At 38.4% G+C, this 27,290-nt stretch overlaps 2 protein-coding genes across 2 annotated transcripts in view; both read left to right on the plus strand.

Annotated features, from left to right (window-relative positions):
- The window catches only part of LOC129676293 (zinc finger protein 728-like), a 70,534-nt gene that overhangs the window by 4,616 nt on the left and 38,628 nt on the right, over positions 1-27,290 (plus strand). Inside the window, 4 exon segments of the mRNA XM_055606633.1 lie at positions 3,162-3,288; positions 3,782-3,877; positions 4,704-5,457; positions 7,614-7,623. Coding sequence (XP_055462608.1) covers positions 3,162-3,288; positions 3,782-3,877; positions 4,704-5,457; positions 7,614-7,623 — 987 coding nt within the window.
- The window catches only part of LOC129676292 (zinc finger protein 728-like), a 15,690-nt gene continuing 2,650 nt past the window's right edge, over positions 14,251-27,290 (plus strand). Inside the window, exon 1 of the mRNA XM_055606632.1 lies at positions 14,251-14,342. Within this exon, the coding sequence (XP_055462607.1) occupies positions 14,337-14,342 (6 nt within the window). The 5' untranslated portion in view covers positions 14,251-14,336. The remainder of the gene's footprint in view (positions 14,343-27,290) is intronic.

The raw sequence follows: 27,290 nt of genomic DNA on the forward strand, positions 1-27,290 counted from the left end.
AGCATCTTCCCTAGGGTCCTCCTGGTTGTTTAGCTTCATTAGGACTACAGATTTTAGTATGTTTATCCTATGTTATAGGGCTAATATCCACTTATAAGTAGGTATATACCATGTGTGTCCTTTTAATTCTTAGTGTGTAGTTTCAATTCTTATACAATCTTTGAATTTGTCAGCGTGAGGTTTATCAGAATCACTCTTTGTGTAGATGCATGGCATGCTGTGTGTGTACAGATAGTTTTGAGAATTGTTTCTCTTATTGTACTATGTGAGTCTTTCTGGACGAGGGGTTGGGGTCAAAGAGCCCACCACTAAGTTCATGTCAGAGACAGTCCCTGTTCCCCTTACTAGGAAAACCACTTGGATGCTGAGCTGCCATGGGCTACATCTGTACAGGGGTTCTAGGTTATCTCCATGCATGGTCCTTGGTTGGAGTATCAGTCTCAGAAAAGACCACTGTGCCTAGATATTTTGGTTGTTGCTCTCCTTGTGGAGCTCCTGTCCTCTCCAGGTCCTACTATCTCCCCCTTCTTTCATAGGATTCCCTGCACTCTGCCCAAAGTTTGGTTATGAGTTTCAGCAGCTGCTTTGATGCCTTTAGAGTTCTTAAATGTTTTCATGTACTTGTCACCTGGCAGCCTTTTTGTTGTCCAACCTTCCTTCTGCCACATGTGGTGTTGGATCTTTATTGTTTGCCTTAAGGACAGCATTTTCAGCCACATTCTGTGCTTTTCATACTTTATTCCCATGTTTGATTTCTAATGTTCTTACTTACATTTGCAGTTATTATTCTGACTTTTTGTGTACTTTTCTGAATTTTCATTCAGACCATTACCATAGATCTATGTTCACAGCATATTTGTAGTTTCATTGTTTTTCTTTCTTTTTTCTATTGCCTGTCCATATTTTCTATTCATAGGCCTTACAATTCTTATTGACATTAGGCTTTAAGAATCACAGTGATCCCTCCAGCTTGAATTTCAGTGGCTTCTCTACCATCTTGTAGGAATTTGTCTCTTGGACTGTAGCCTCTTCTCATTGGCCATTCAAGATGGCATGTCTTTCCCATTGGCTTTCTGATGGAGACAAGAAAGAATTTGGCCGTTGATTATGCTGAAATGAGACAGAAATTAAATGTCTGCTCTACTCTTAATATCCTGAGGAAGGAGCCAGAAAATTGTAGAGTATCCAGCAAATCCTGTCTTGCTAGTCCACACATGAGTGGGCATGAGCCAGCATGGCACCGTGACTTTTCCTTCTGTCCACCTCTTCTTGCTGGGAATTGAACACCTGCCTTCTGCATCTAAGCAAGAATGTCTCCACTATGCTGTGTTCCCAGCCCCCTTTTTCACTCTTCTTTGGATTGCCACCTTCTGCTGTGCTGACACTAATCAGCAGTCTGTGGGTTTCTCACAAAGGTTTGTTCTGGCACATCTCATCCTCAGGGAGGCATAGGTGCCCGGCATTTCCATGGGAAATGGTTGTATCTTAATGGAATCTTAGGATATGACAGTGTCATCTTAAATCCCTTTGGGTGGATCAACAAGCTTTATGTGCATGAGTTAGGAAATCCATTCAGCTCTCAGTCTTTGGCACAATGTCATGGAAACGAAGAGTATTTAGTAGAGCGTATGTCTCTACAAGACCCCATGTCTTTACAATGCTGAAGAAAGGAGAAAGATTGTGAAATTTTTCAGAAACTCAAGTGGACAGCTGCAACAAAACAAAACAAAACCAAAAACAACTAAAACACCTAAGGAACAGATGCTGAGCCTGATGGCCAACTGACGGGCAGAGTGAATGGAATTTTATGTAAGAAGTGGAAAATAGTAAGAGCTGCAGAGGACAGGAACTCCACAAGGAGAGCAACAGAACAAGAAAATTTGAACACAGGGAACTTCCCAGAGACTCATACTCCAACCAAGGACTATTCATGGAGATAACCTAGAACCCTGACAATGCAGCCACTTCTGATGAGAACTGATAGACTAAGATCAGAAAGAAGGAGAGGAGGACCTCCCCTATCAGTGGACTTGGGGAGGGGCATGCATGCAGAAAGGGGGGAGAGTGGGACTGGGAGGGGAGTAGGGAGGAGCTTATGGAGGGATACAAAATGAATAAAGTGTAATTAATAAAAGTTAAAAAAAAAAAACCTAAGGAACTACCTACAATGAAGAAGGAGAAAAGTAACTGTGAGGGGCTCATGCTGGCAGTGACACAAGAAAGAATTGTGGCTTCTAAAAATGCAGTGGAAGAACATAGCTCCTAAGTAAGAACTATAAGAAATATTCAGGGATGTGTTCTGGAATATTCTTAGGCTTACTATAAAGTAGCCAACAGACCTCACTCTGATTGATAGGATCCATTCTATTTACATTTTCATATTCCTCTCTATTATGTGGAAAACAGACATTGTAATCTGTTCTAAGTATAGTTACTTGATTTCATATTGTTTGTTTCTCTGAATTTGCCCTTAGTAAAAATTACTAAGATTTATGAATAGACTTGTACATATCTAGGATCCTTTTGTCAAGGCAGCTATGATGATTGTGGTAGAATAAATAAGAATCGTCCCATAGGCTCATATATCTGAATTCTTAGTCACCAGGGTACAAACTATTTATTTTATGTGTATGGTTGTTTTACTAGTGTGCATGTCTAACAAATTGATCTTCTACAACTAGAGTTACAGACAGTTATAAGCTGCCATGTGTGTGCTGGGAATTAATCTCTTGTTTTGATTTTGATTTTTGATTTTTAAGAGTTCCTCTGTGTAACAGCCCTAGTGGTCCTGAAACTCTCTTTGTAGACCAGGCTGACCTAAATCTCGAGTGCTGGGATTGAAGGCGTGTGCTAACACACCGATCCAAATTCTGTTTTGCAGATGCATTTGTTCTCTTTTTTATGATCCTTAAAACTACTTTCTGGGTTCTTCTGCCATTTATTTTTCTTAATGATGAGTCTTCTGTACCATCCCAGCACCACATCAGAACTATTTTAGGGATATTTACTTCCCTATGTCAGAAGCACCTCCAGCTCTCCACTCGTGCTGGGTGACCTTTAGATTTGTACAGAGAAGTACATGATGCCTCTTGCTATTTGTGTTATTATTGACAGTCTTAATTAACATAATGTGTAGTGTTCATTTGTTTTCTTTATTTCAGCATCTGCTGTCATTCTGGGATGTGGCCATTTATTTCTCAGCACAAGAGTGGGAATGCCTAGGCCCCACTCAGTGGAATTTGTACAGGGATGTGATGCTGGAGAATTTCAGCAACCTTGAGTTCCTGGGTGAGGAATACTTCCATGGTGAATTTTTAATTTATTGTCAATATAAAACTTGCTCCCACTGTATACTATCATATAGAAACTTGTTCTTCCAACAATGAGGTTCATTGGGTTACATTTAAGGAAAATTGAGATTATGTTATACCTTAGAACTATCTTATTTCCTTGTGCCTGTGACCTTTTTAAAAATTTTGTTTTGTTACAAGTATCAGTGGTTATGTTAGAAATTAAGAGGCAGGAGCAGGGGCCATATATGTTGTAGAGAATGTCACACTCTTCAGCTTTAATGTTTTTCCTTGTAAATGGGTGGAGTGAAGCTCAGGGCCTGTATATCGTAAATTCCTCCTAAGCATTCTGCTGTTCTTGTCAGGAAACAAGAACTGGTTTTCTACAATCCTGTACTGTAGCTTCTCATTCTTTACACACATGGGTGAACAGGACACATTATTTTCCAGGAGAACACACTAACAGTGTTGTCCCCCCTTTCCACAAACAGGTCTTGCTTCCTGTAAGCCATACCTCGTGACATTTCTGGAGCAAAGACAAGAGCCTTCAGATGTGAAGAGACAAGCAGCAGCTGCCGTGCACCCAGGTTTGTTGGAATTAGGGGCTCACAGGATAGAGGCGGGGGTCAGAGATCTAACAGAGAGCAAGGTTTCACCATGTCAATAGATGCTACATTACAGTAAAAATCATTTTTTAAGGACCTCCAGTTCTGTCTTTTGCTGTCGAAGGAGGGCATCTCTCAGATATTTGAAATACCTTTGAGTCTCCTACACTTTGGCTTTTACTCCCTTGAGGTCAGCTTGTGTTTACAGTGACTCCTAAGCTCTGTCATTTCTAGGTGAACTTGACTTATTTTCCATAAATTGTTTCAGGTACTAATTTTCTTCATTAAATATACATAATGCTTCCTTTGTATATCTTTGAAATATTATTTAATATTATTATACACAGTCTTCCTATTGTGTAGTCTAACATTCATACCTTCTAAAACTAAAAGCCGCACTTAGGATATATACATTGTGTATACATGTGTTCTCCAAGTTTGACTATTATACTTTATCTAGTCATAAAATCTTTATATTTTTAATGGGCCTTTTTTATTAGCATAATGCTCTTAAGAATTTTTTTGATCAATGGTGTTATGCCTTCCTGCATGTTTGACTTTGATTAATATTCCTTTGTTTCCATGTTCTATGTTGTCATGATTTTATGTCAGAGGAAGGTTACACGATGATTTCTACCTATTGTGTTTTTGAATTATGTTTCAAAGAATACAGGTGTAGAAATTTGAATGTAGCTCATCATATGTATAGAAAAATTTAAGTATGAGTAAATGTCTTCATTTTTAAAAGCATTGTAAACACAAAGAATGTTGCTCTGCTTATATTCATATTTCAACTTTTTCTTGCCAGGAACAAAATGCTATACATGTCAAGACTGTGGCAAAGCCTTTGATTGGAACTCACACCTTATTAAACACCAGAGAATTCATTTACGCGTGAAGCCCTATAGGTGTGAAGAATGTGGCAAGGCCTTCCGTGCTCCATCATTACTTTCTGTGCACCAGAGAGTCCATACAGAAGAGAAGTCTTACAAATGTGAAGAATGTGGCAAAATGTTTTATTATTCCTCAAAGCTTAAGGAGCATCAAAAAAGTCACTCGCAAGAGAAACCCTTCAAGTGTGAGGTGTGTGGCAAGGCCTTCAGATCTTCCTCACATCTTTATACTCACTTGGGAATCCATTCTGGAGAGAAACCCTACAAGTGTAAAGTATGTGACAAGGTCTTTAGAACTTCCTGGCAACTTTCTAGTCATGTGAGAGTCCATTCTGGAGAGAAAGCCTACAAGTGTGAACAATGTGGAAAAGCCTTCTCTACTCATTCGTACCTTTCTCAACACAAATTAGCTCACACTGGGGAGAAACCTTACAAATGTGAAGCATGTGGCAAACTGTTCTACTGTACTAAAAACCTTAAGGAGCATCAAAGAATTCATTCTGGAGAGAAACCCTATAAGTGTAACGAATGTGGCAAAGACTTCAGAACTTACACAGCACGTTCGAAACACCAAAGAATTCATACAGGAGAGAAACGTTACAAGTGTGGCGAATGTGGCAAAACCTTTCACCAGTCTTCTGGTCTTAAACAGCATCAAAGAATTCACCTGTGAGAGAAACCACACAAATGTTAAGACCATGCCAATGACTTTTGTACTAAGAAATTTTAAAATACCTAAGACTTTATACTGAAGAGGTGTGAAAAATGTTGCAAGCCCTTTAATACACTTTCTAATATTCATCAACAAAAGGTACTTCAAAGTGCAGTTAAATAGTAAAAATGTTAAAATGTTCATAAAATGTTTTACACTTCAAACGATATCAAAAAATTAAATCTGGGGGCTGGAGAAATGGGTCAGTGGTTAAGAGTATGGACTGCTCTTTTAGATGACCCAGATTCACTTCCCAACACTCATATGGCTGCTCACAACTCTGTAACTCCAAGATATAAAACCCTCATGTTCTGCCCAGTTCACGAACCCCAAAAGACCAGGAATAAACAGACTCCGCTGTAAATACATGAGGTTCTTTTTATTGTAAATTACAAGCTGCAGCTTGGGCCCACACACACCCACCACCGAAGCAGTGGGAGCTGAGCCCCCCGTGCCCAGGTTAGTGGGGTGATTTAAAGATTCTGGTCCCTCCCAGCATGCCCAAGGCAGGGACAATTCCTGCCTGGCAAGCATCTATTGGTCAAAATGCTACATTTTGAATCGATTGGCTATAGGAAGGTTCCCAGACCATTAATGACCTGGTACCCCTCCCTAGGGGGATGGTCCAGTTTCCTAGCAACTGTATCTCTAGTGGGTGGGGAAAGAATGCAGTGAGGTGGCCCTTCCCCTCAGGGCCTTACTGTACTTCTTTACCTAGTTCAGGCCTTAATAATAGGTGCTAATTTATCTTTTGGTCTCTCATTTCCCCCTTTCCCATGATCATTTGAAGATCCAATCTTGGGTCTTCCAGATATGACCCCACTTTTGCCAGACATACTTCCAACAGGTCGGAGCACAGTGACCTTGTACTCCCAGCTCCAGGGGAAGGCATTGTCACCCCTCCACACTGTAAGCTCCGGAAGGCCTGCTTTCACTGGCCCAGACTGCCTGGTCCCGGTGAGCACCACTAGGTGTTTCCTGGGGCGTCAGGGCCCATGCCTCCTGCACCCAATGCAGGAGGAATCAGTATGTTTGGCCTGCCCCAGAAGAGTCAATTTTGGTCCCGGGAAATTTGGCCAGCTGGTGAGTGTTATTTTGTCTCAATGTCTCTGTACAGTATTTGTTTGTGTCTACCTTCTGATTTCTGTTCTGAAAGGCCTCATGAAACTTGTTTAAAATGTATATGTGTGCCTATGTGTTTATAAGGTTTATAAACACATATGTTTAAAGCAACAATATAGGTTACCACGTGATATGTGAAGTGCCTCAGTGCCTCACCGCCATCTTGACTCTACCGTGTGGGTTATAATGAGACTGTCATCTTGGTATGGGTAAAAAAAAAAAAAGGGGGGGACCTTAGTCAAATAATTTTCGTTTCCTTCTAGGTTAAAAGGATGAGTTATTTTAAATTGGTATTGGTTTTAAAAATTAAATTGTTTGCACTGGTAAATTCTGGTTTTAAAATCTGGTTTTGACTTTTAAGATTATGGTTATGCCTTGTGACTTCTCTCCTACAAAAGGGGCACTTTATTTTGATATTGCAAAAACGGGTTTTAAAAAAATGTTTAAATGTTTAAGGCTATAATAAAACATTTAAAGTTTATCAGGCTTTGGGTATGACAATGATCTTGGGTAGTCTAACAAAATTTGAAAGTTTCTCGATCCTTTGGGGGAGAACAAAATCTTTGGAATTTTTTTTATTAATTTTACTAAATGAAACCCAGCCATATGGTTTGCACTAACTGAGAAAATTGCAGTTTTTAGAATGTATCTTATGGAGAGCTGTTTGCTTGTTAAGCTGCTTTGTTTATGGAAAAATATGTTACCACCATGGTCTTCACCTTGAGACAGAAAAGAGGGAAGTTTCACCAAGTTCCTTAAAGTTTGTTCTAAGTTCCTTAGAGTTTATTTAGGTGACCTTGGACCATATCTGCTACAGGGACGTAATTTTAGAAAAAGAATTTGGCAGTTTCAGAACTTCTTTTTGCATTAATGTAACTTGTTTTTGCTTTGCCTATAAAAAGCAAATAGTAGACACTGGGCTCTAGCAGGATCATGTCAGAATGGAAAGGATTTTGATGAGAGTTTTTATGTTTTATAAAAAGCAAGAGAGAGAGCAAGAGGTATTTAAGACTGTCTGGTTAAGCCAGAAGAACGAAGCTAGGAATCTGAAGATATATAAAATGTTGCAGAAGGTTAGTGAATGTATTATAAAAAGCCAGAGAGTTTCATTTGTGGTTGTCATTATTGTTTTAGACAGTGTCTCTGTATGTAGCTCTGGTTGGCCTGCAAGTCTCTATATAGAACAGGAGGGCCCTGAACTCAGAAAGATCTACCAGCTTCACATTCTAAGTACTGGGAGGAAAGGTTTGCACCTCTACACCTGGCTACCCGGTTATGGTAGTGGAGTTATATTGGCTCCATAGAATGAGCCAATGCCCTTACTATTCTATGAGAGCATTGGATAAGCAATAAGATTAGGCTATTAATAGATCTCTGGTGAAAGTTTGGTAGAGTATAGTAGTAAAACCATCTGCCCTGGACTTTACTTTGTGGTGAGGCATTTAATTACTGCTTCAGTGTTGTCAGTGTTACAGGTCTGCTTTGGTTGTTTGATCTTATGGCTGTATTTTTAGTCATTCATAAGTATTCAGAAATTTACCCTTTACTATATTTTCTATCCTGTTGGAATATAAGATTTCAAAGTTTATCCTGACAATCTTCTCAATTTCAATGGAGTCAGATTTAACTACTCCCTTTTGTACTGAGTTTTATTAATTTAGGTTTTCAGTCTTCTATCTTTTGCTCTCCCCTTTGTTTCGCTAAAAGGTGAAGAATCTTCTTCAATGTATAAAAGACACAACTGTTTGATTAATATTTATATTGTTATATAAGTCATTACTTCATGAATTCTATCTTGATTTTTATTGTTTTTCTTATTTACTAGTTCTCATCAACTCTGTACTTAAGTTAGGCTTATCTTTTTTCTCTACCTTTGAGTTGGATCATTAGATTACTTACTAAAGAAGATAAAATTAAAATTAAGAACTTTTCAGTATAACAATCTCATTTAGGACTGCATTCTTGGAGATATTCAATGAGCCACTATTCATTCAAAGGTATAGTAATTAGTCACCAATTATTTCTGCATTTTCTAATGTTATTCTATCTTTTCATTTCTATCTTAGCCCAGTGTCTCATTAATGGATGTACAGGGTTATTTCTGGTTTTTTATTTATAAATGCTTGGTTTGAGAGATGTAATAAGCATTTTAAGTTCCCTGAACCTCTGAGAAGACTGTGCATTCACTAATTTTCAGGTATAATGTTCTGTGGATATCTTTTAAGTTCAGTTACTGTTTGGGATATTTAACTCTGGGGATTCCTTACATATTTTTAAGAGGACTTATCTAGAAATGCTATTACAGCAATGAAGTGTTCCATTGTTACTGTGTCTGAAAAATGGGGACTTCCATAGCTTTCAGTGTAATATAGATGAAGTTAGAGACCTTATGGTTCAGTGTATAATTATTTACAATAGATAGTTATGTCTTGTTTGACAACATGTAGAGACTGTCTTTATTTCTTCTGATTAGTTTGACCACTAACAAGTGGCAAATCCAACTGTCTTTAAGATGGATTGAAGAAGGCTATTGTTCATAATTTCTCTGCTGTACTCATGGCAAAGTGTTCGGATAATCTCTTCTGCAATGTGTAAAGTCTGTCTTTGTCAGATGTGGACTTCTGTACCATCGGAGAGCTTTGATATTATTATTCTTATGAAGCATCACCTAGCTCAATGTTTTGCAAGCATCTTCTTCATCACCTTCTGATTGGTTTAATAAAGAATTGAAAGGCCTATAGCAAAGTAGGAGAGGATGGGTGGAACATCTAGTAGATATAGGAACTCTGTGAAAGAACCAGGGGTGGGGGGAGGCTGGGGGGATTCACCAGCCAGACACAGAGAAAGAACATCTGTGTCAGAACTGAGGGGAAGTAACACATGGCAGAACATAGATTAGTATAAATGGATTAATTTAATTTATGTGAGCTACTTGGGAACAAGCCTAAGCTAAGGCCAAGCTTTCATATGTTAATAAAAACTCCCTGTGTCATTGCATGGGCAGTAAAAGATTCAAAGTCTGGCCCCATTTCCTCTCTTCATTGAGATATCTTCTTTCTCTTCCTTGAGTTGACACGCGCAAATGAGATTCCAAAATTTCAGCATTTGATATGCTGAGGGAGCCTTCTCTCTTGTTCCCTCATCACACCTTTATAGTCAGATGATATCTCTTTACAAACTTTCAACAGGCAATGTCATGGACTGAAATCATAACTGCAAGAGGTCAGTTTTAGATATTCTCAAAAGCCAAACTGGCATTTATATTTTTTTCAGATACATCAGATAAATAGATATATAAGGTGATTTGGTCAAATGTCCTCCCCATTTCTTCCATGAAAATTACTCCCAGGAGTTCCAAGATGGCATTATCAGTGTATTTTATCTAAAAGGAAGAAGATAAGACACTGCAAAACTGATGAGTAAACAGTGGCTAGATTTAGAACACCAACTATGGTGCCTCCCAGACTGAAGGGGACATCCTGGGAGTGGGGGACAATTAGTTCCAGTCCCCCACCTCAACACCCTGCCATGGCCATTCTCCAAGTCCAGGAGCCATGAACTGTGAGCCCCTGACCTTATTGCATGCTAGAGTGAGGCCAAGCCCCCAGTTCCAGGAACTCTGAAGGGCAGCATGTGAGTCCAGGGACAGCAGCCCAATCTCCAAACCATTGTTCTACTGGTCCCCCTGTGGAGACCAGGTGGACAATAAAATCATACTGAATCCTAGATGCAAGATGGCAGGGCCCAGGCAAACCTGAGTTCCAGGAACCCTGCATTTGCTAGGCCTCTGAGGAGCCCATGCCCTACTGGCTGCCATTTGAGGAGCCTGAGCTGCTGCTGCTCCTGAAGCCGCCAGAGACACCCTCACCTCGTCCCTCCATGGCTACCACCTGAGCCTCCAGGGCCCTGAGGCTGCCTCCTAAAACACCAGTGACCCTGCAATAGCCTTCTGAGGCACCCGTGCCTACACACTTGTACCCACTTGCCTGCCCTTCGAAGCACCTGTGCCCACTCCTCTGCCCTTCAAGGCACCTGTGCCTGTACCCCTGCCTTCCAAAATGACCACCCCAACATGGCTGCATCAGAAATGGCAGCACCCATTCATGTTTCCCTGGACCTATCTCATCCTGAAGACTACTCCAAACTCCAGAGACAGGTGGATCTAGTCTTCTGGGCAGTTCTTCTAGTTGAGAAGACCAGCAGGTCCTGATCATAAAGACCCAAGAAAATCAGCAGGATACAGGAACAATCAGCCAAAACTATAGACAATCACATGTCTAAAGTCCAACATAAGAACACAATCAACAAAAACCAGGATTTCATGGCTCCACCAGAAACCCCCCCCAAAAAAAAAACAAAAACAAAACAAAAAAACAAAACAAAACAGTGGATACTCTAATACAGCTAAAACACAGGAAAATGACCCTAAATCTATGTTTATGCAGTTATTAGAGCAATATAAAGAGGAAACTAATAAATCCCTCAAAGAAATACAGGAAAATACAACCAAACATATAGAGGCTATCAAGGACAAACAGAAAACCATAATCAAACAAGTGAAAGAAATTAATAAAACTCTTCAACACCTGAAAACAGAAAACAGAATCAATAAAGAAAACACAAACTGAGAAAACCCTGGAGATGAAAAACTTAGAGAAGAGATCAGAAACCACAGAGGTAAATGTCACTAACAAAATACAAGAGATGGAGGAAAGAATCACAAGTGTTCAAGATACAATTGAAGAAATTAATATATCTCTCCGAGAAAATATTAAAACATAAGAATTCCTGACACAAAACATCCAAGAAATCAAGGACACCATGAAAAGATGAAACCTAAATATAATAGGAATAGATGAAAACAAAGATTCCAGACTCAAGGACTAGAAAATATTTTCAAAAGAATCAGAGAAGAAAATTTCCCCACCTAAAGAAAGAGATGCCATTAAACATACAAGAGGCTTACAGAACACCAAACAGACTAGAGCAGAAAAAGAAATTCCTCCTGCCACATAATAGCCAAAACACTAAATCTACAGACCAAAGAAAAATATTAAAAGCAGCAAGAGAAAAAGTCCAAGAAACATATAAAGGTAGACCTATCAGAATCACACCTGACTTCTCAACAGAGACTAAGAAGGCCAGAAAAGCCTGGGCAGATGTCATGCAGACACTAAGAGACCATAAATACCAGCAAAGACTACAATACCCAGAAAAACTTTGAATCATCATGGATGGAGAAAACAAGATATTCGATGACAAAACTAAATTTAAACACTATCTGTGCACCAACCCAGCCCTACAGAAGATACTAGAAGGAAAACTCCAACCAAAAGAGGTCAACTACACCCCAAAAACACAGGATATAGATAACTTCACACCAGCAAAACCAAAAGAAAACAAGCACACAAACACTATCATCACCAACACAACAATAAAAGGAATTAATAATCATTGGTCACTAATATCTATCAACATCAATGGACTCAACTCTCCAATAAAAAGACACAGTCTAACAGAATGGTTGCAGAAACAGGATCCAACATTCTGCTGAATTCCAAAAACACACCTCTGCAACAAAGACAAACACTACCTTAGAATAAAGGGCCAGACAGAACTTTTCAACCAAACACAAAACACTATACCTTTTTCTCAACACCACATGAAACCTTCTCTAAAATTGACCATATATAGTCAGTCACAAGACAAACCTCAACTGATACATGAAAATTGAATTAACCCAGTGTTCTTTATCACATCATTGTGGAATAAAGCTAGACCTCAATAGCAACGACAGTGTTAAAATCCCACACACTCATGGAAACTGAACCTCTCCCTGCTAAATGATCACTGGGTGAGAGAAGAAACAAAGAAACAAAAACTTCCTAGAATTCAATGAAAATGGGAGCACAACTTACACAAACTTCCGGGAAACCATGATAGCAGTGCTATGAGGAAAATTCATAGTACTAAGTGCCTTTATAAAGAAACTGAAGAGACCCTATATTAGCAACTTAACAGATCACCTGAAAGCTTTAGAAAAAAAGAAGAAGCAAACACACCCAAGAGGAGTAGATGACATGAAATAAACTCAGGGCTGAAATCAATAAATAATAATAATAAAAGTGTAATACAAAGACTCAACAAGGAGCTGGAGAAAAGGCTCAGTGGTTAAGAGCATTTTCTGCTCTTCCAAAAGTTGTGGGTTTAATTCCCAGCACACACATGGCAGCTCACAGCTATCTGTAATGTCAATTCCAAGGCATCTGACAACTTCACTCTTATGCACATAAAATAAAATTAAAATAATTATTTAAAAAAAAAACCAACAAAACCAAGAGTTGGTTCTTTGAGAAAATAAACAAAATAGACAAACCGCTAGCCAAACTAACTAAAAGACAGACAGACAGTACCCAAATTAAAAACTCAGAAATTAAAAGGGGGACATAACAACAGACACTGAGGAAATCCAAAGAATGATCAGCTCTTGCTTCAAATGCTTGTATTCCACAAAATTGGAAGTTCAAGGCAGATACCATTGATGTTCAAATAGTGTCAATTTTGAACACTGACAGGATCAGAGGCAAGACAAGAAATTCAATAAGGAACATGAACCCTAAAGCAGAGGGAAATATCCTGTAATGCACAGTGGACCAAGAGTCAGTACACTCACCAATGTGATCCCAGGGGCTCTGCCCCTCCTCGTGAGAGAGTTGCAGAGTAGTAAAACATGTCCCGCTGGTGACTACTTGGTTAAGTTTGTAAAAAGCCAGGGAGAAGCAGCTGAAGTGGTGCTGGAGTAAACACAAAAACTAAATTGCCTACACAGATCTGGATACGAGAAGTTCATTCCAAGCAAGCGTCAGAGACCTGTCCTTTTAACTTTGTTCAATGATCTGAAACACCCCCGTGGCCCTGACCCATGCCCTTCATTGTGTAGATTCCAGTAATCACATGAACCCTGTTTCTACCTATGGAGTCTGATTCAAGCGTGGCTCACTCAGTGTGTCAGCACTGGACAACAAAATTATTTACTTTTTGTTTATTTGTTTATCATTTGTATTACTGGTTATAAACCAAAGCCACGTATATTACAGCCAAGTGCTTTTACCCTAAGCTAGCTCCCTCTACATTTTCTCCATGCATTTAGATAAAACGTCTATAAATTGTCCGCTTTGGCCTTTTTCTGCACTGTCTGAAGCTCCTGAGATACTGGGCAGGGTCATCCAAGACGGTTTCAATAATCATAAGACATGATGCACAGTCTTACATTAGTTTTCTACTTCCATGTTTTTAACAAAAAGAGATCAATCTTATAATAAGTAGACCTGAGCTTTAAAATCACCACCTTTTATCAGAAATAACTGGGGAACGTGATAAACGTTACTGTGAACGGTGCAACTCACAGGTTAAATCGGGTGCTGGGACCGCAGGTCTTTAAAACTAAACCCTTGTGGCTGTCCCAGAGCTGCAGCCTGTTTCCTTCCAACTGCACCTGCTCAGTTGGACGGGAACCCAAGCACGTTACAAACCCTCCTCTCTGGATTCCTAGAAGTTGTTCGCACTGACCTGTGGGAAATGTAGTCCCGACTACTGTTACATCACCAGAAGGCGCTGTGGCTATCGAGCTTCCGCTTTGACTATAATCTTCATACTTCGCTTTTCCCCAAAGTTAGGCGAGTGTCCTGTTCTGCGCTGGGCTTGGATCTCTGACATGGAGGTTAGTGCAGGGAGCTGCAGCGTCCTGCAGATATGAGCTACTGTGCACAGTGGCGGGTCGGGCGCGAAGGAAGCTGATTTGGGCTTGTTGGGAGACCGGGAAGCAGAATTTAGAGGTGCTGTGCTGACCTAGGCTGGGCGACTGCCCCCGGGAAACACCCCTGAGGAAAGGTTTGAAACAACAGGATTGCAAGGCCTGACTGGATATGCTGGCTGCCTTTGCCTGAGTAGCTGGAGGGAGCTCACTCAGTTTTTGCTGGGAAAGTGCTTTACCTGGCAGATCCAGGCTCACATTGCTGTAGTCAGATTTGTCAAGACTCCAAGAACATACAGACATCTAGCCTCTCCTATACTTCTTGTCCTGCCTGTTACTCCTCCTGGTTTGAGCTCGTAGAGGTTCCTCAAGCTCCTAGTTTCCAGGGACAGCGAGTCCTGTGATGGCAATTGTTGTATGGGATGTTAGTTCGTTTTCATTTGGAATGAATTGTTAGAATTATGGATGCCTCCTCTTGAATTAGAATCCCTAGTGTACACCTCTGTGACGTGAATCACCACACTAACCCCTGGATACCCACAGAATAATCTGCTAATTGGTATGAAACTGTCTTTGCACAATCCACCTAATTATGGATCTTACACTGCAGACTGAAAAAAAATACTTGAGAGTAATACTTCATCAGTTCCGTTTGAGACTGTGGAATGTAAGAAATTTGGACTCCTTTCAGAGATGACTTGGTTAATGCTGGACGTGGAGAACTGACTCTGCTGACCAGACAGGCTCTATACACTGTTCTCATCACATGGTTTTCTATCTGTTTACATTCTCAGCAGGGCCCGAACTCTCTTAAATGTACTCTGTCACTGAATGTGGCATCCAGGTTCAGTGATGGTCCCTGAGTAGTGCTAGAAGATTTGCCCAACTTTTTGTACTACATTAGAAAGAATATAAGATGAATTTGGAAAGCTGTGGAACACTCAAGTTCCTGTGATTTGTACATTGTATCTTCCTTGTGAAAACTACAGGTCTCATCTTCAAGGGACTAAGAGATAGTTTAGTCGGGAGCCATTTGAGTGACCATGACCCAGGAACACAGATTTTAACTTATCCCAAATTTCATGCTCCACCATGGAAGCAGTTTCATATTTTTACAGAGCAAAAGAACTCACCAGTCAAGTTTAAAATACATTGGTGGGTACCCTAGAGAGGCATGTAACTATGAGACGGGGTATGGGGCTGGGGTGCACAGCACTGAACATCCACATGGGCCATCTGTCTCTGCAGACACAGACTCCGGGCAAGAGTTTTCAGCTCGCAGCCAGACACAGCCTCTTTCCAGGATTTTTTCTCTGGAGTCCCTCCCCCTTTCTTAAGTGATCTTGCATATACTGTTCTCTTCAGTCAAACCAAGTGTTTGTAAGCTGAAGACTGGCTTATGACATTGAAGTCCACTCTTAGGAAGCATGGGCTTCATACCCCCTTTTGTCCTATATACCAGAATTTTCAGTGAGTTTCCAAACATGTTTAAAATAATAGACACCTTAATAACATTAAGGTTATTAATCTGTGGGAAAAATAATAACATGAAATGGGAAAAGCACACTGCTTTGTATAGCAAAACAGCTTTCTTTCAATAGAAAGATGATACAGCACCATGCTCATGTATGCTGCTTACAGGTCCCAAATATATACTGAAGTAAATATGATTGACAAGTGAAGTTAAGCCTATTCTATTGTTCATACCTGAAATCGCTGTGTTTTGGGAGGAAGCCAGAGTCTAGAGTCATCCTCTGTTTCATAGCCAATTCAAGGTGAGCCTAGACTACATGAGACCCTGTGTTTTTTAAAAAGATTCTTAAAAACAATTTATTGTGTGTAGACTGGGTACAGAGATTACTTTTTATTATTCCTCTCACTTCTGAGCACCCCATTTTGACAGAAATCCATCCAGCTGTCATCTTGTTAACTTTCAAAACTTACACATGTGCTTACATAAGTTCTATTGAGTGTATTTGAAATTTTTTGTAATTTATTTAACTTTATTTTATGTGCATTGGTATGAGGGTGTCAGATCACCTGGAACTGGAGGTACAGACAGTTGTGAGCTGCCATGTGGGTGCTGGGAATCGAACCTGGGTCCTTTGGAAGAACCGACAGTGCTCTTAACCACTGAGCCATCTCTCCAGCCCCTGTATTTGAAATTTAATTTTACGATTTTTCAAGCACATCTTTTTCTTAATGACATCATGTGTTACTAATTAAAATTTTATTTGCATTTACCAGAAAAGAAGGTTTCTCCACTTTGCATTGCTTGACTGTTTTTCAGTACTTGAAGGGAATGTTCATTATGTTTGCATATTTGTCTGTTATTTTCTGCTATGGCCTCATGGTGCAAGACAAACTACTAATCAGAGTGGGAATTAATGAAATAAAAATTTAAAAAAAGACTCAAAGAACCAAGAAATTCACAACAAGTTCCTAGAGATGGTAAACAAGATTGAGAGACACTTGGCCGAACTAACCAAAAGAAAGAGCATCCAAATATGATCAGGATCAAAAATGAACAGGGAGGCATTACAACAGATACCAAAGACATTCTCAGGCTATGTTGAAGGAATATTTTGAAAATCTGTCCTATTCCATAGAAGACATCTCTTAGATGAGTTTCTTGTAGACAACAGAAAGATTTAGTTTTTTGATCCATTCTCCCAGCCTGTGTCGTTTTAATGGAGAAGTGAGGGCATTGATTGTTCTGATAAATAAGTGTTAATTGTCACAGTTGCTGATTGTTGGTGCTGCTGTGTTCCTGATAGCCTTTTGCCTTTTAGTAATTTTGGCTTCCTGTTTCTTTCTCTTGGCTGTGCTCATCCCTCTTTTTAGGTTTGGTTTATAGGATATATATATGCTCTTTATATTGTAGATAGTTATTTGTTCTTTGTCATCTACTGCAGATAGTTTGGCTGTGAATAGTAACTTAGGTTTGGTGTCTGGTCTTTTAGGATTTGAAATGCATTTCTCCAGGCTCAGGTGTCTTATAATAAATGTGTTCTTTCACTTGCAGATTTCAGTATTGTTAGGATTGTGTGGCGGAGTTATATGGTGGGTTCATGAATCACACCATGCAACTGGTCCACGTAGGAGGTTTATTAAGGGAAGGGGAAGGTGTCACAGACTGTCTCGGGGCAGGGTAGAAGGGAGAGAGAGAAGGAGTAGGAGAGAAACACTTGCTGGGTGGAAGGAGTGCCAGGACAAAGAGGGAGAGACTGAGAGAACAAGAGCAAGAAGGCAAGAGAGCTAAAAAGTGGCGGATTGATCCTTTTATGGAGCAACTGAACCAGGCCTGGCGGTGTGGCTGGCTCCCTGGCTTGTGACCCATGATGACATCATAAGTTGCTAAGCAACCCAGAAGCAGGCTGCCTAAATACTAACAAGTATTCTATGAGGTTGTTCTTTTCTGGTCTTCTCCAATTAGTTTTCTGTGTGCTTCTTATACTTTTATGGCTGTGTCTTTTCTTAGTTTGGGAAGGTTTATTTTATGATCTTGTTGAGGATCTGTTCTATACATTGCCCGGGGATTCTTCTCATATGTGCCTATATTTTAAAGTTTGGTTTTCTCATAGTGTCTAAAATTTCCTTTGTGTTTTCTTCCAGTGGTTTTTTTTTAAATTTCATATTCTTAGCTTATTTCATTTAGATCATCTACCCAGTCTCTAACTTCTGATATCCATCTTATGCTTAATTTATTCAATTGTAAGTTTTTCCTTTGAATTTTTTAGTTAGATTATGGGCTTTTCAGTTCCATCGTCATCTCAGCCAGGGTCCTCATCAATTTTTCTCCTTATTAAATTTCACTTTAAAACCCTGGATTGTGTTTGTCATTTCCATCATTCTTATGGGTGTGTGTGTGTGTGTGTGTGTGTGTGTGTGTGTGTGTGTGTGTGTCTTCCTAGGCATCACTCAGGCATTAATTCTTAAGTTAATTGTTTTTAGTGGCATCAAGATATTTCTTCATATCATCATACTAGCTTTGTTTTCTATTTTTTTTATTCTTTGTGCTGTGTGCAATAAATCTTTTACAGTCTCCTTGATGTTCTTTAGTACACTGATTGACTGGTTTATTGTTTGTATGTAGACTCACTATGCAGATAGAGATCACAGTCTCTTTCTGTGCACTGGACCAGTGTGCAGGATCCACTGCAAGTCATCAGATTGTGCTGTGGGTTCTTTGTCTGCCAAGCCAACCCACTGACCTCAGGGTTCTTTAATATCTGTCTTTATGTTCTGTGACCTCTGCCAGCTTTTGTGTTTGCCAAGGGTTTCTTGTGCTTCAGCATGTGATATGTTCATCGTTTTCCATCAGTATGGTATTTTCACCCCCATCCTTGTGCTTTTCGTAGCTTATTATGTGGCTGATTTCTTATGTTCTTTGTTATATGTGCAATTATTATTTTCACTTTTTGTTAGTTGTCTGAATTCTCATTCAGACCATTAACCTGGTTGTTGCAATCACAGCATATTTGTAAATTTGTTGTTGTTTGTTTTTTCTAGTCCATGTTTCCTATTCATAAGCCTTGTATTGATTATTGACTTTGGGCTTTAAGAATTAGACTGGCAACCCAGCTAGTGTTTTAAGGACTTCTCTAACGTATTATAGGAACCTAAGATTGGGCTGTAGCTAATTTTCATTGGCTTGACCCTACAATTCAGAATGTCATGTCCTTCCTATCGGCTCTCTGGGGGAGGCAAAGGAGAATACAGCTCTTTATCAGGCCTGAATGGAGACAAAAATTAGATGCCTGCTCCAGTTTATCCCGAGTCCACTATTCTGTACATGTTTGTGGCTTTTGATATACTTTGAATTATTTTATACTTTTCTGCCATCTTTCATTATAGTAACACAGTCATTTTGTGTTTTAGTATCACTGCTATTCTGGTTTTTGCAATATCTTTCATAGATTTAATATCAGTGATTGAAAATAATTCTATAAAAATAGCATTAACATACATTGATTTGTAGAATGTATCAGTATATATAAGGTGTACCTTTAGGGGAAATGCTTTGGCGAAGCAGGAAAAATTATTCTTTAAAATGAAAAAAATAAATAAATTTAAAGTTACCATAACTAAATATAGCATATTATGGGGGACATAGGTGAGTGTAATCCCTTACCCACCTTAACATATTTTATTTTGCCAATTAAGTATTTGATTTTTTTTATAATAGCTTTATTCTGTGGTTGCAGGTATTATAACATGATTAAGATTGAAATTTCTTAAATTATTTGCTATCATAAGCAGGACCATTATTAGTATTCAGTCGTAATTAAAGTCCTGAGAAGAACATTCTATTATAGGGCTTTCCCAGATTTCACTTGAGGTTTAAGTTACAGAGACATCTATATATTTTAACGATGTTGGCCTTTTGCTGGAGTAAAGTCTCAGCTAGCTATTAAGTTAACCCAAATTTTCTGGCACTTCATTTCTCCACATGGTTTTCACTGCCTACCTTCCTCTCTATTCCATCTCCCTTTCACCTCCTTCTGCCTTCTTCCATGTCTCTTCTTGTCTCCCGAGTCTCTGCCCAGAAGCACAGCCCAGCTACTGAGCTTCTTACCCCAGCTATGGGCTGTTCCCTCTTTATTAAACAAAAGGCCACATTCCAGTCTAAACCAATCCACAGTGGGATGACATGAGATCTGTCTCATATGGGCTGCCCTTTGCCAGGTGAGGAAAGAGACGCACTTACAAATAGAAATCCAGTGATTGGCGCTAGAAATGACAATACCAAAATCCTGCCTGCACTCAGCTCTGTTGTCACAGAATTAACAATTGAAAATACAGGGATACATCTTCTCAATGTGAGGGAAGGACATCCCAACAATATTTCATAATGTTTGACACACTTAAGTTCCAGATAGGACACAAAGGTTATTTTACTGGAGCTTTGTGCTATTTGGGAGGCCATGCTCTGTAGCTTAGTTGGGGAGAGACAATACACGTGGCTCTAGTGAATTTGAGCACAGATATCTACATATATGACAGCAGAGAAGGTCCAGTACACAAACAGACTTAGTTTTAAATGTCAAGCTGATGTCTATTTTTTTGTGCACTAGAAGCTTGTAATAAAATAATGCTTTTATTTTATTTAAAATAATTCCTTTAATAGAAGTTAAGTTTTTGTGAGCCTCCTATAATTACCTTCCTTTCAAGAGTCTGATCATTTATAAGACCAAGAGCAAGCACAAAACTAAAAGACAGTCTATTAAATTAACACTGGTCATTAAGTTTTTAAAAATATAAACCTACAGCTTTATTAATTTAAGATTTGGGATCTTTAAATTTTAGGGCAATTTTAATTTGAAGCTCAGGAAAACTTTCCTATTAGGTAACAGGATATTTAGAAGAACCTGAAAAATAACCATAGAAAAACTTGGCGGAGAAAACAACTGAGGTTTTTCATGTAAACATTAAAGTCTGTATCCACCTGATACTATAAATGAAACAGAAATGTGAGCAATCAAAGCACAACAGTTCGAAAGAGGAAAATCTGTGGGAGGCTTAGTGTTCCCTGCATCGTGCAGACAATCCCGTGGAACAGATTCTCAGGCTGTACCAAAATAATTTTAGGTAGAAATTTTAAGATAATGTAACTCTTAATATTTGTGGGATTTGTTTAACCCTTTTGTCCTCCAAGCAAATTTGAAAAACATACAATTATGCTTACATTTCTTAGCCATTGTATTACCCAGAGGAAATATTGTTTTAAAACTTTGAAAATTCTAATTTGCTCATTATTTTTTAAAATCCCCCTCAAGTCTGTTTACATTATTCTTTTAAAAATTTTGTTCTGTACAAGAATAGAAATATGTAAATGAAGTTTTTCTTGAAAATGAATTAAACTTGTGCTTAGCTTGACTACAAACATAGTTTTGAGCACATAAAATTTTTATCATTTATAAGGTGACTGACCATTAACTTATATGGCTTAATTATCTTTAACAGTTTATAATAATAAATTGCTAGCTTTTATAAGATTAAGATTTTGCTAAAATCTATACACCTAAAGAAGATAAACAAGAAAGCGGACACAGGGTAAGATGACCAATCCTCACTTAGAAAAATAAATGGGATGTGCATTGGACGTATGACAGGAGTCTACCACAGAAGGCATCTGAAAGACTCTACCTAACAGTATTTCAAAACAGATACTAAGACTCATAACCAAACGTTCGGCAGAAGGGGAGTTAATATGACATGGAAAGGACAGGAGCTCCACAAGGACCAAATATATCTGGGCACAGGGGTCTTTTCTGAGACTGACACTCCACCAAGGACTGTGTATGGATATAACCTAGAACCTCTGCTCAGATGAAGCCCATGGTAGCTCAGTAACCAATTGGTTTCCCATAGTAAGGGGAACAAGGACTATTTCTGACAGGAACTCCAATGGCAGGCTCTTTGACCTCCCCACCCTCCAAGGGAGGAGCAGTCCTGCTAGGCCACAGAGGAGGACTCTGGAGATACCTGATAAAACAGGGTCAGATGAAAGGGGAGGAGGTCCTCCCCAATCAGTGGACTTAGAAAGGGGCAGGGAGGAGATGAGGGAGGGAGGGTAAGATTGGGAGGGAATAAGGGAGCAGGATACACCTGGGATACAGAGTTAATAAAATATAGCTAATAATAAAAAAATTAAATTAAATTAAAAAAAGATTAAGATTTTGCAGGTTTATTCCCATTAAGTTTGAGCCTTAAAAATTTGAACTGAACATTTCTTAGCAATTACCGGTATTAATATATCTATAAATATATAGGAGCAAGAATATATTTTTAAGTCAGTTTCTGCTAGTTTGAATAGGAATTTAAACCTTGTTTATCAAACATATGTTGTTTCTTCTTTTAAAAAAGTTTAGAAGGGGGAAGCTGGAGAGAAAGCTCAGAGGTGAAGAACACTGGCTGTTCTTCCTAAAGGTCCTGAGTTCAATTCCCAGCAACCACATGGTGGCTCATAACCATCTGTAGTGAGATCTGGTACGCAGGTACACATGTAGGCAGAATGCTGCATAAATCATAAATAAGAAAACCTTTTTTAATGTTTAGAAGCTTAATGTTAACAAAGACATAAATAGTTAAACATCTCTAAGTCAGTTTTTTGTGTTAACTTGAGTCTACCCTAATAACCTTAGGAATTTAATGTTATATAAAAATCCATCCTAATCTGGAATACCTTGGAGGCAAAGCTAGCCACAGTACAGAGATGGAAAAGCCAGACCCAAACCTCTGAACAGGTATAACATGCTAAAAAATATTATTAGACACTAAAGGAAAAAAATGGATTTAGACAGTCATAGAAAAACTAGTTTAAAAACAATAATTAGGGGCTGGAGAGATGGCTCAGTGATTAAGAGCCCTGACTGTTCTTCCAAAGGTTCTGAGTTCAATTCCCAGCAAACACATGGTGGCTTACAACCATCTATAATGGGATCTGACACACTCTTCCGACATGCAGGCAGAAAACTGTATCAATAATAAATGAATCTTTAAAAAAAATAATTAACATCTCCAAAGAAAGGAGGGAAATAAGTTTTTTTTTTTTTTTACAAAAAAAAAGGATATTCTGTGTTAAAAAATGAAAAACACTGTAGAGAAAAACATTTGGACCCCATACAGTTTTGTTTTGACTGTCAACATGAAAATGTTTGTATGTTCAGTGATGATTGTACTTTTATGCATCTTTTTTAAAAGAGATCAAAATGGAGTGGACCTAGATGGGAAAGGGACTGTATACTTGTCTTGACTTCAAAGTGGAGGACAGAAGGTATGTTGTCTTGAGAAAGAAGGTTTATGTTTGTATCAACAGGAAAAGAGAGGCTTTTACTGCATCCAAATTAATAAAGATCAAATTTGATGTGGGAAGGCCTCCTGAAAATATTGTCCACAGACAAGAAGAGGCAGATCAAGAGGACCAACAGGTCATTATCAGTAGGTAACTTACGTTGTTGATCCCTCTACATGGGAACATCTCTGAGACTGGCTGAATGTCTCTGCATAGTCAATAAATATTGTTGGCAACAGAGTCCTCAGGACTTAAGCCATCCTCTCATATGGCATAGATAAAAATTGATATAGCAGTCTGGTATACAGTCCAGAATGGTTTATATAGAAAGACAGATGTCTTTCACCTGCTCAAACGAAAAGCAAAGAATCATCTTTAACTGATCTATGCATACAATACATTGCATACATATGTTACTGCAGAACTGTATAATACTTGTGAACAGTTATCTGTTTACAGAACAAAAAGACCAGATGCCAGTGAAATTGGAGCAAAATTGACAAGATTCATCCTGGAGGATGTCGAGATGTTGACATGTTTGTTCCAACATCCTGCTTGATCCAATCACAGACTGCCTCATAGCTGTGTTCTCAAAAATCTACACCCAGAACAACATAAAACGGTTAGCTAAATCATCCAGTATCACGGACTGTTCCAGCCTAGATTTGAAATAAGCCTGTACTCTCACAGCACACAGAGACTGGACATCAAATGTTACAGATAACCTTTTTAAGACTGGACGCTATTCCAGTTTTTCTTGGGGCCCCCAAAAGATGTCTTTGCCCCCAAACAATAAAAAATGAACTTATGAGGACAATGTCCAGTTTCCCAAAAAGTGGGGTGGGTGATTTCTGAGCATTCGGTTTGTTACAGGATGTTATGTGGTTTTGGTCAGAAAGAAAACATGGTAAAGGATATTAGACTCAGAGATTAAAAGCAGGGAGAAGAGATGAAAAGAATAAAAGGGGGTATGTAAATAATAGAGGAATAATAGGATAAAAGGGTAAACTATTGCATCTATTCTTCAACTGTGCATCTACTCTTGCATCTACTATGTATCAACTATTGCATCTCCTCTTCAACTGTAAAGCTTTTGCTATTCTAAAATATTTTACATTGATAGAGATTATTGTATATTGTTACAGGTTTAAGGTTTTATTGGTTTAGATTATTGTGTGTTGATACAAATTTAAAGTTATTTTTGATAATATGATATACATATGTTTCAACTCTTGTATAAGGCATTGTGCCTATGCAACTCTTTTAAAAATGTAATATAAAATTTTAGTCCTCTTAAAAGCAATTATTACAAATTGCTTTTAAGGATAATTGTTTAGGATACTTAAGTAATGCAAATTAACAGTCAGACAATCAAACACATGGTCATGTTAGATACTAGTCTAATTTATTACAGAAATATGTTTCCATGGTTGAACCAATATTAAATAGCTAGAAACAGCCAATGTTTGCCTATTCAGATATACTGTAGGTAACTATCTGGTCTTCAAAAATCTCAGAGACACACAGAATATGGTATATAAAGATATTTTTTATTATTTTAAGGATTTTTTTTTTTTTACAATGAGACATGTCAGCTCCTGATAGCACCCCTTTTTGACTTTGAAGAATAAGGCATCAAAGAATCACCTTATAGAGTTTGCTTCAATGTAGCACACTGTAACTGGGCAAAAACTGCCCTTGCTTCAACTACAGACAATATGCTGTCCAAGCTATGGACAAGCAGGACTCAATAGAAGTCGATTGCCAAACCTTGCCAAGACAAGGTAGGTAGTCCTTCATAATTCCTTCTTCACAAAAAGTCTGTCAGATATTCTGGGCTAGAAGGCTGAAGATGATGCTCCAATAGTTGCTGAAAAAACTTGGGTGATTCTGTCTGGGTAGCCAGTTGCCTCTATCATGTCTATGCTTTGGAAGCTGTTTTCTCTGTACTTCCTATGTACACAGGTAATATTATTTGTTCTAAGCTCTCTGATCAGGTTGAAGAGTAAATAGTTTAGTCTTACAATTAAGCTTAAGTTGTTTAAGATTTAAAAAAAAAACTTTTCAAAAGATATTTTTAGGTCTAAGAATTTTTAGGTTGTCAAATGCGAGCTATAATAAAAAATGATTTGGATACAGTACTCTAAACTTACTAAGATAAACTAGATATAAAATGTTTTCTCCTAAGTTGCCATAAACAAATGGGCTAGACATCATGAGTTTAATTATTACATTATAATTTTCATAATTGTTCCATATTTGTTCTTACTGTATTAATGTATTTTTAGAGAAAAAGCACTCTGCCAGCCTGCCTTGCCGAGGCAGCAGCTTGAGCAGTATATGCCATTATCTGCTGCTGCCAGGTGCAGTGCATAGGAGTTTTGTACCAATGCAAACTCTTTAAAAGGTTCCTCTGGATATCGCTGCTCTCTCTATCTTGTTCTCTCACTTTCTCTAGTTCCCCCTATGTCTTTTTTGTTTTCTCTGTCTATACCTGTTGGTCTGTCTTTATCTTTCTCTTATGTCCCCACTTTCGAGTGGTTTTTCCCTCTCTCTCCTCCTCAATAAACCTCTTGCCCTAGATCTGTTGTGTGGTGTGATCTCTTAGCGGCACACCTTGTCAGACGCCTGCCAAAGGTACCGTTCACTGCCTTATCCTAAGAGTAAACCTGTTCTTTAAACAAGAGTTGAGGTTATATATGTAGTATACTGTAGTAAATTAAAATTACCAATGTATACATTTAACTATTGGCCTATTGTTACAAGCTTTAAGCTAAATTTTTTGTCATAAATTTTTCTCACCATACCCAATGAATTTATAAATCTTGAAATAAAGAGGTTATAGAGGACAAAGAGATGTCTCTATTCTTCATGTGCTAATTTATACATAAGGTCAGTCAAAATATTCAGTGTTTGGGAGATATTTTACACAAGTTCATTGATATTAGTAACTTTAGACTCTTCAGCTGTGTAACCCCAGGACGGGTACAGTCTTTGTGTGGAGATGTGGAATTTGCATATAAAATATAAGCTCCTTGTTCTTTTGAAGAGCCATTTACAATAACATTAAAAGTAATTTCTATAAGATTTTTAGATATAATTTTAGGCAGAACTCATGGAGTACATAAGAAAAAATATCTTGAAAGGGTATCTTTTGGATAGTGATTATCTATAGATCCTGAGTAACATGCCAATGCAACCTGTCAATTATTAGTGTTTAACAATTAACCTGCATTTTATTTAGTGGCATAATAATCTTTGCAGGCTGTTTACCAGGATGGGATTAATTCTATGAGCTGCCACTTCAGCAATAGGATTATTTAATAAGCTAATAACCCACTCTGTTCACAGTTACATTTCTTTTTGAAATTAACCGAGTTTTCAGAAAGAACGTAACAGCAGAGCCAAATCCTTAATAGTGTCAGGCAGATAAGAACATAGCCAGTTGAAATAGCACACACTTAGAAGTTTTGTTCTTTTAATTTACCGTGAAAGTTAGGCATTCATGTAAGTGTAGATTAGACTGACCTGCAGGATAAGAGAATGTCCTCCATATATTGAATGACTAATATCTCTGAAATTTAAACAGTATTGGCTTAAGTGTTCTATGGCCTAATTGTAGTTGTTCCTGTACTACAAATTGGGCCCATTTAAATATTTCCCCATTAAGACACCATTGATCAATCTACACTGAATTTTTACCACTATGAGGGAAAACAGAAATCAAGGAGACAAACAACAACAGCAAAATTTAAGATCTGGGGCAGCCATGGTATCTCATTCTGTAGCAGCAGTGCCCCACTAACCATTTCCTGGAACTCAGGTGTTGCACAGGCTTTCTTTGAATTCCTGTGGCAGAAAGGGCCATAGGGCCAGAGGTCTTTGAGTTCCAACCAATGCTCAGGAGGACTTACTTACCTGCCTTACTGAGACTTGCCAAGATGTGTCCAGCAGGGGAAAAAAAAATATTCTTTCTTTTCCATTTAAAAAGTAAATAATTGAGAGGGATTTTATCTCCTCTGCTGGACTCCTTATTAGTTCTTGTGGGTATAACGTTGTAGAGCTGCTGCTCTAAATCATGTGTTCCTTTGGAGATATATATTGGCCCTTTCTGCCAC

The sequence above is a fragment of the Psammomys obesus genome, unplaced genomic scaffold (genome assembly GCF_907164565.1).
Source record: "Psammomys obesus unplaced genomic scaffold, mPsaObe1.curated_primary_1811, whole genome shotgun sequence".
In the NCBI taxonomy this organism is placed as follows: domain Eukaryota; kingdom Metazoa; phylum Chordata; class Mammalia; order Rodentia; family Muridae; genus Psammomys; species Psammomys obesus.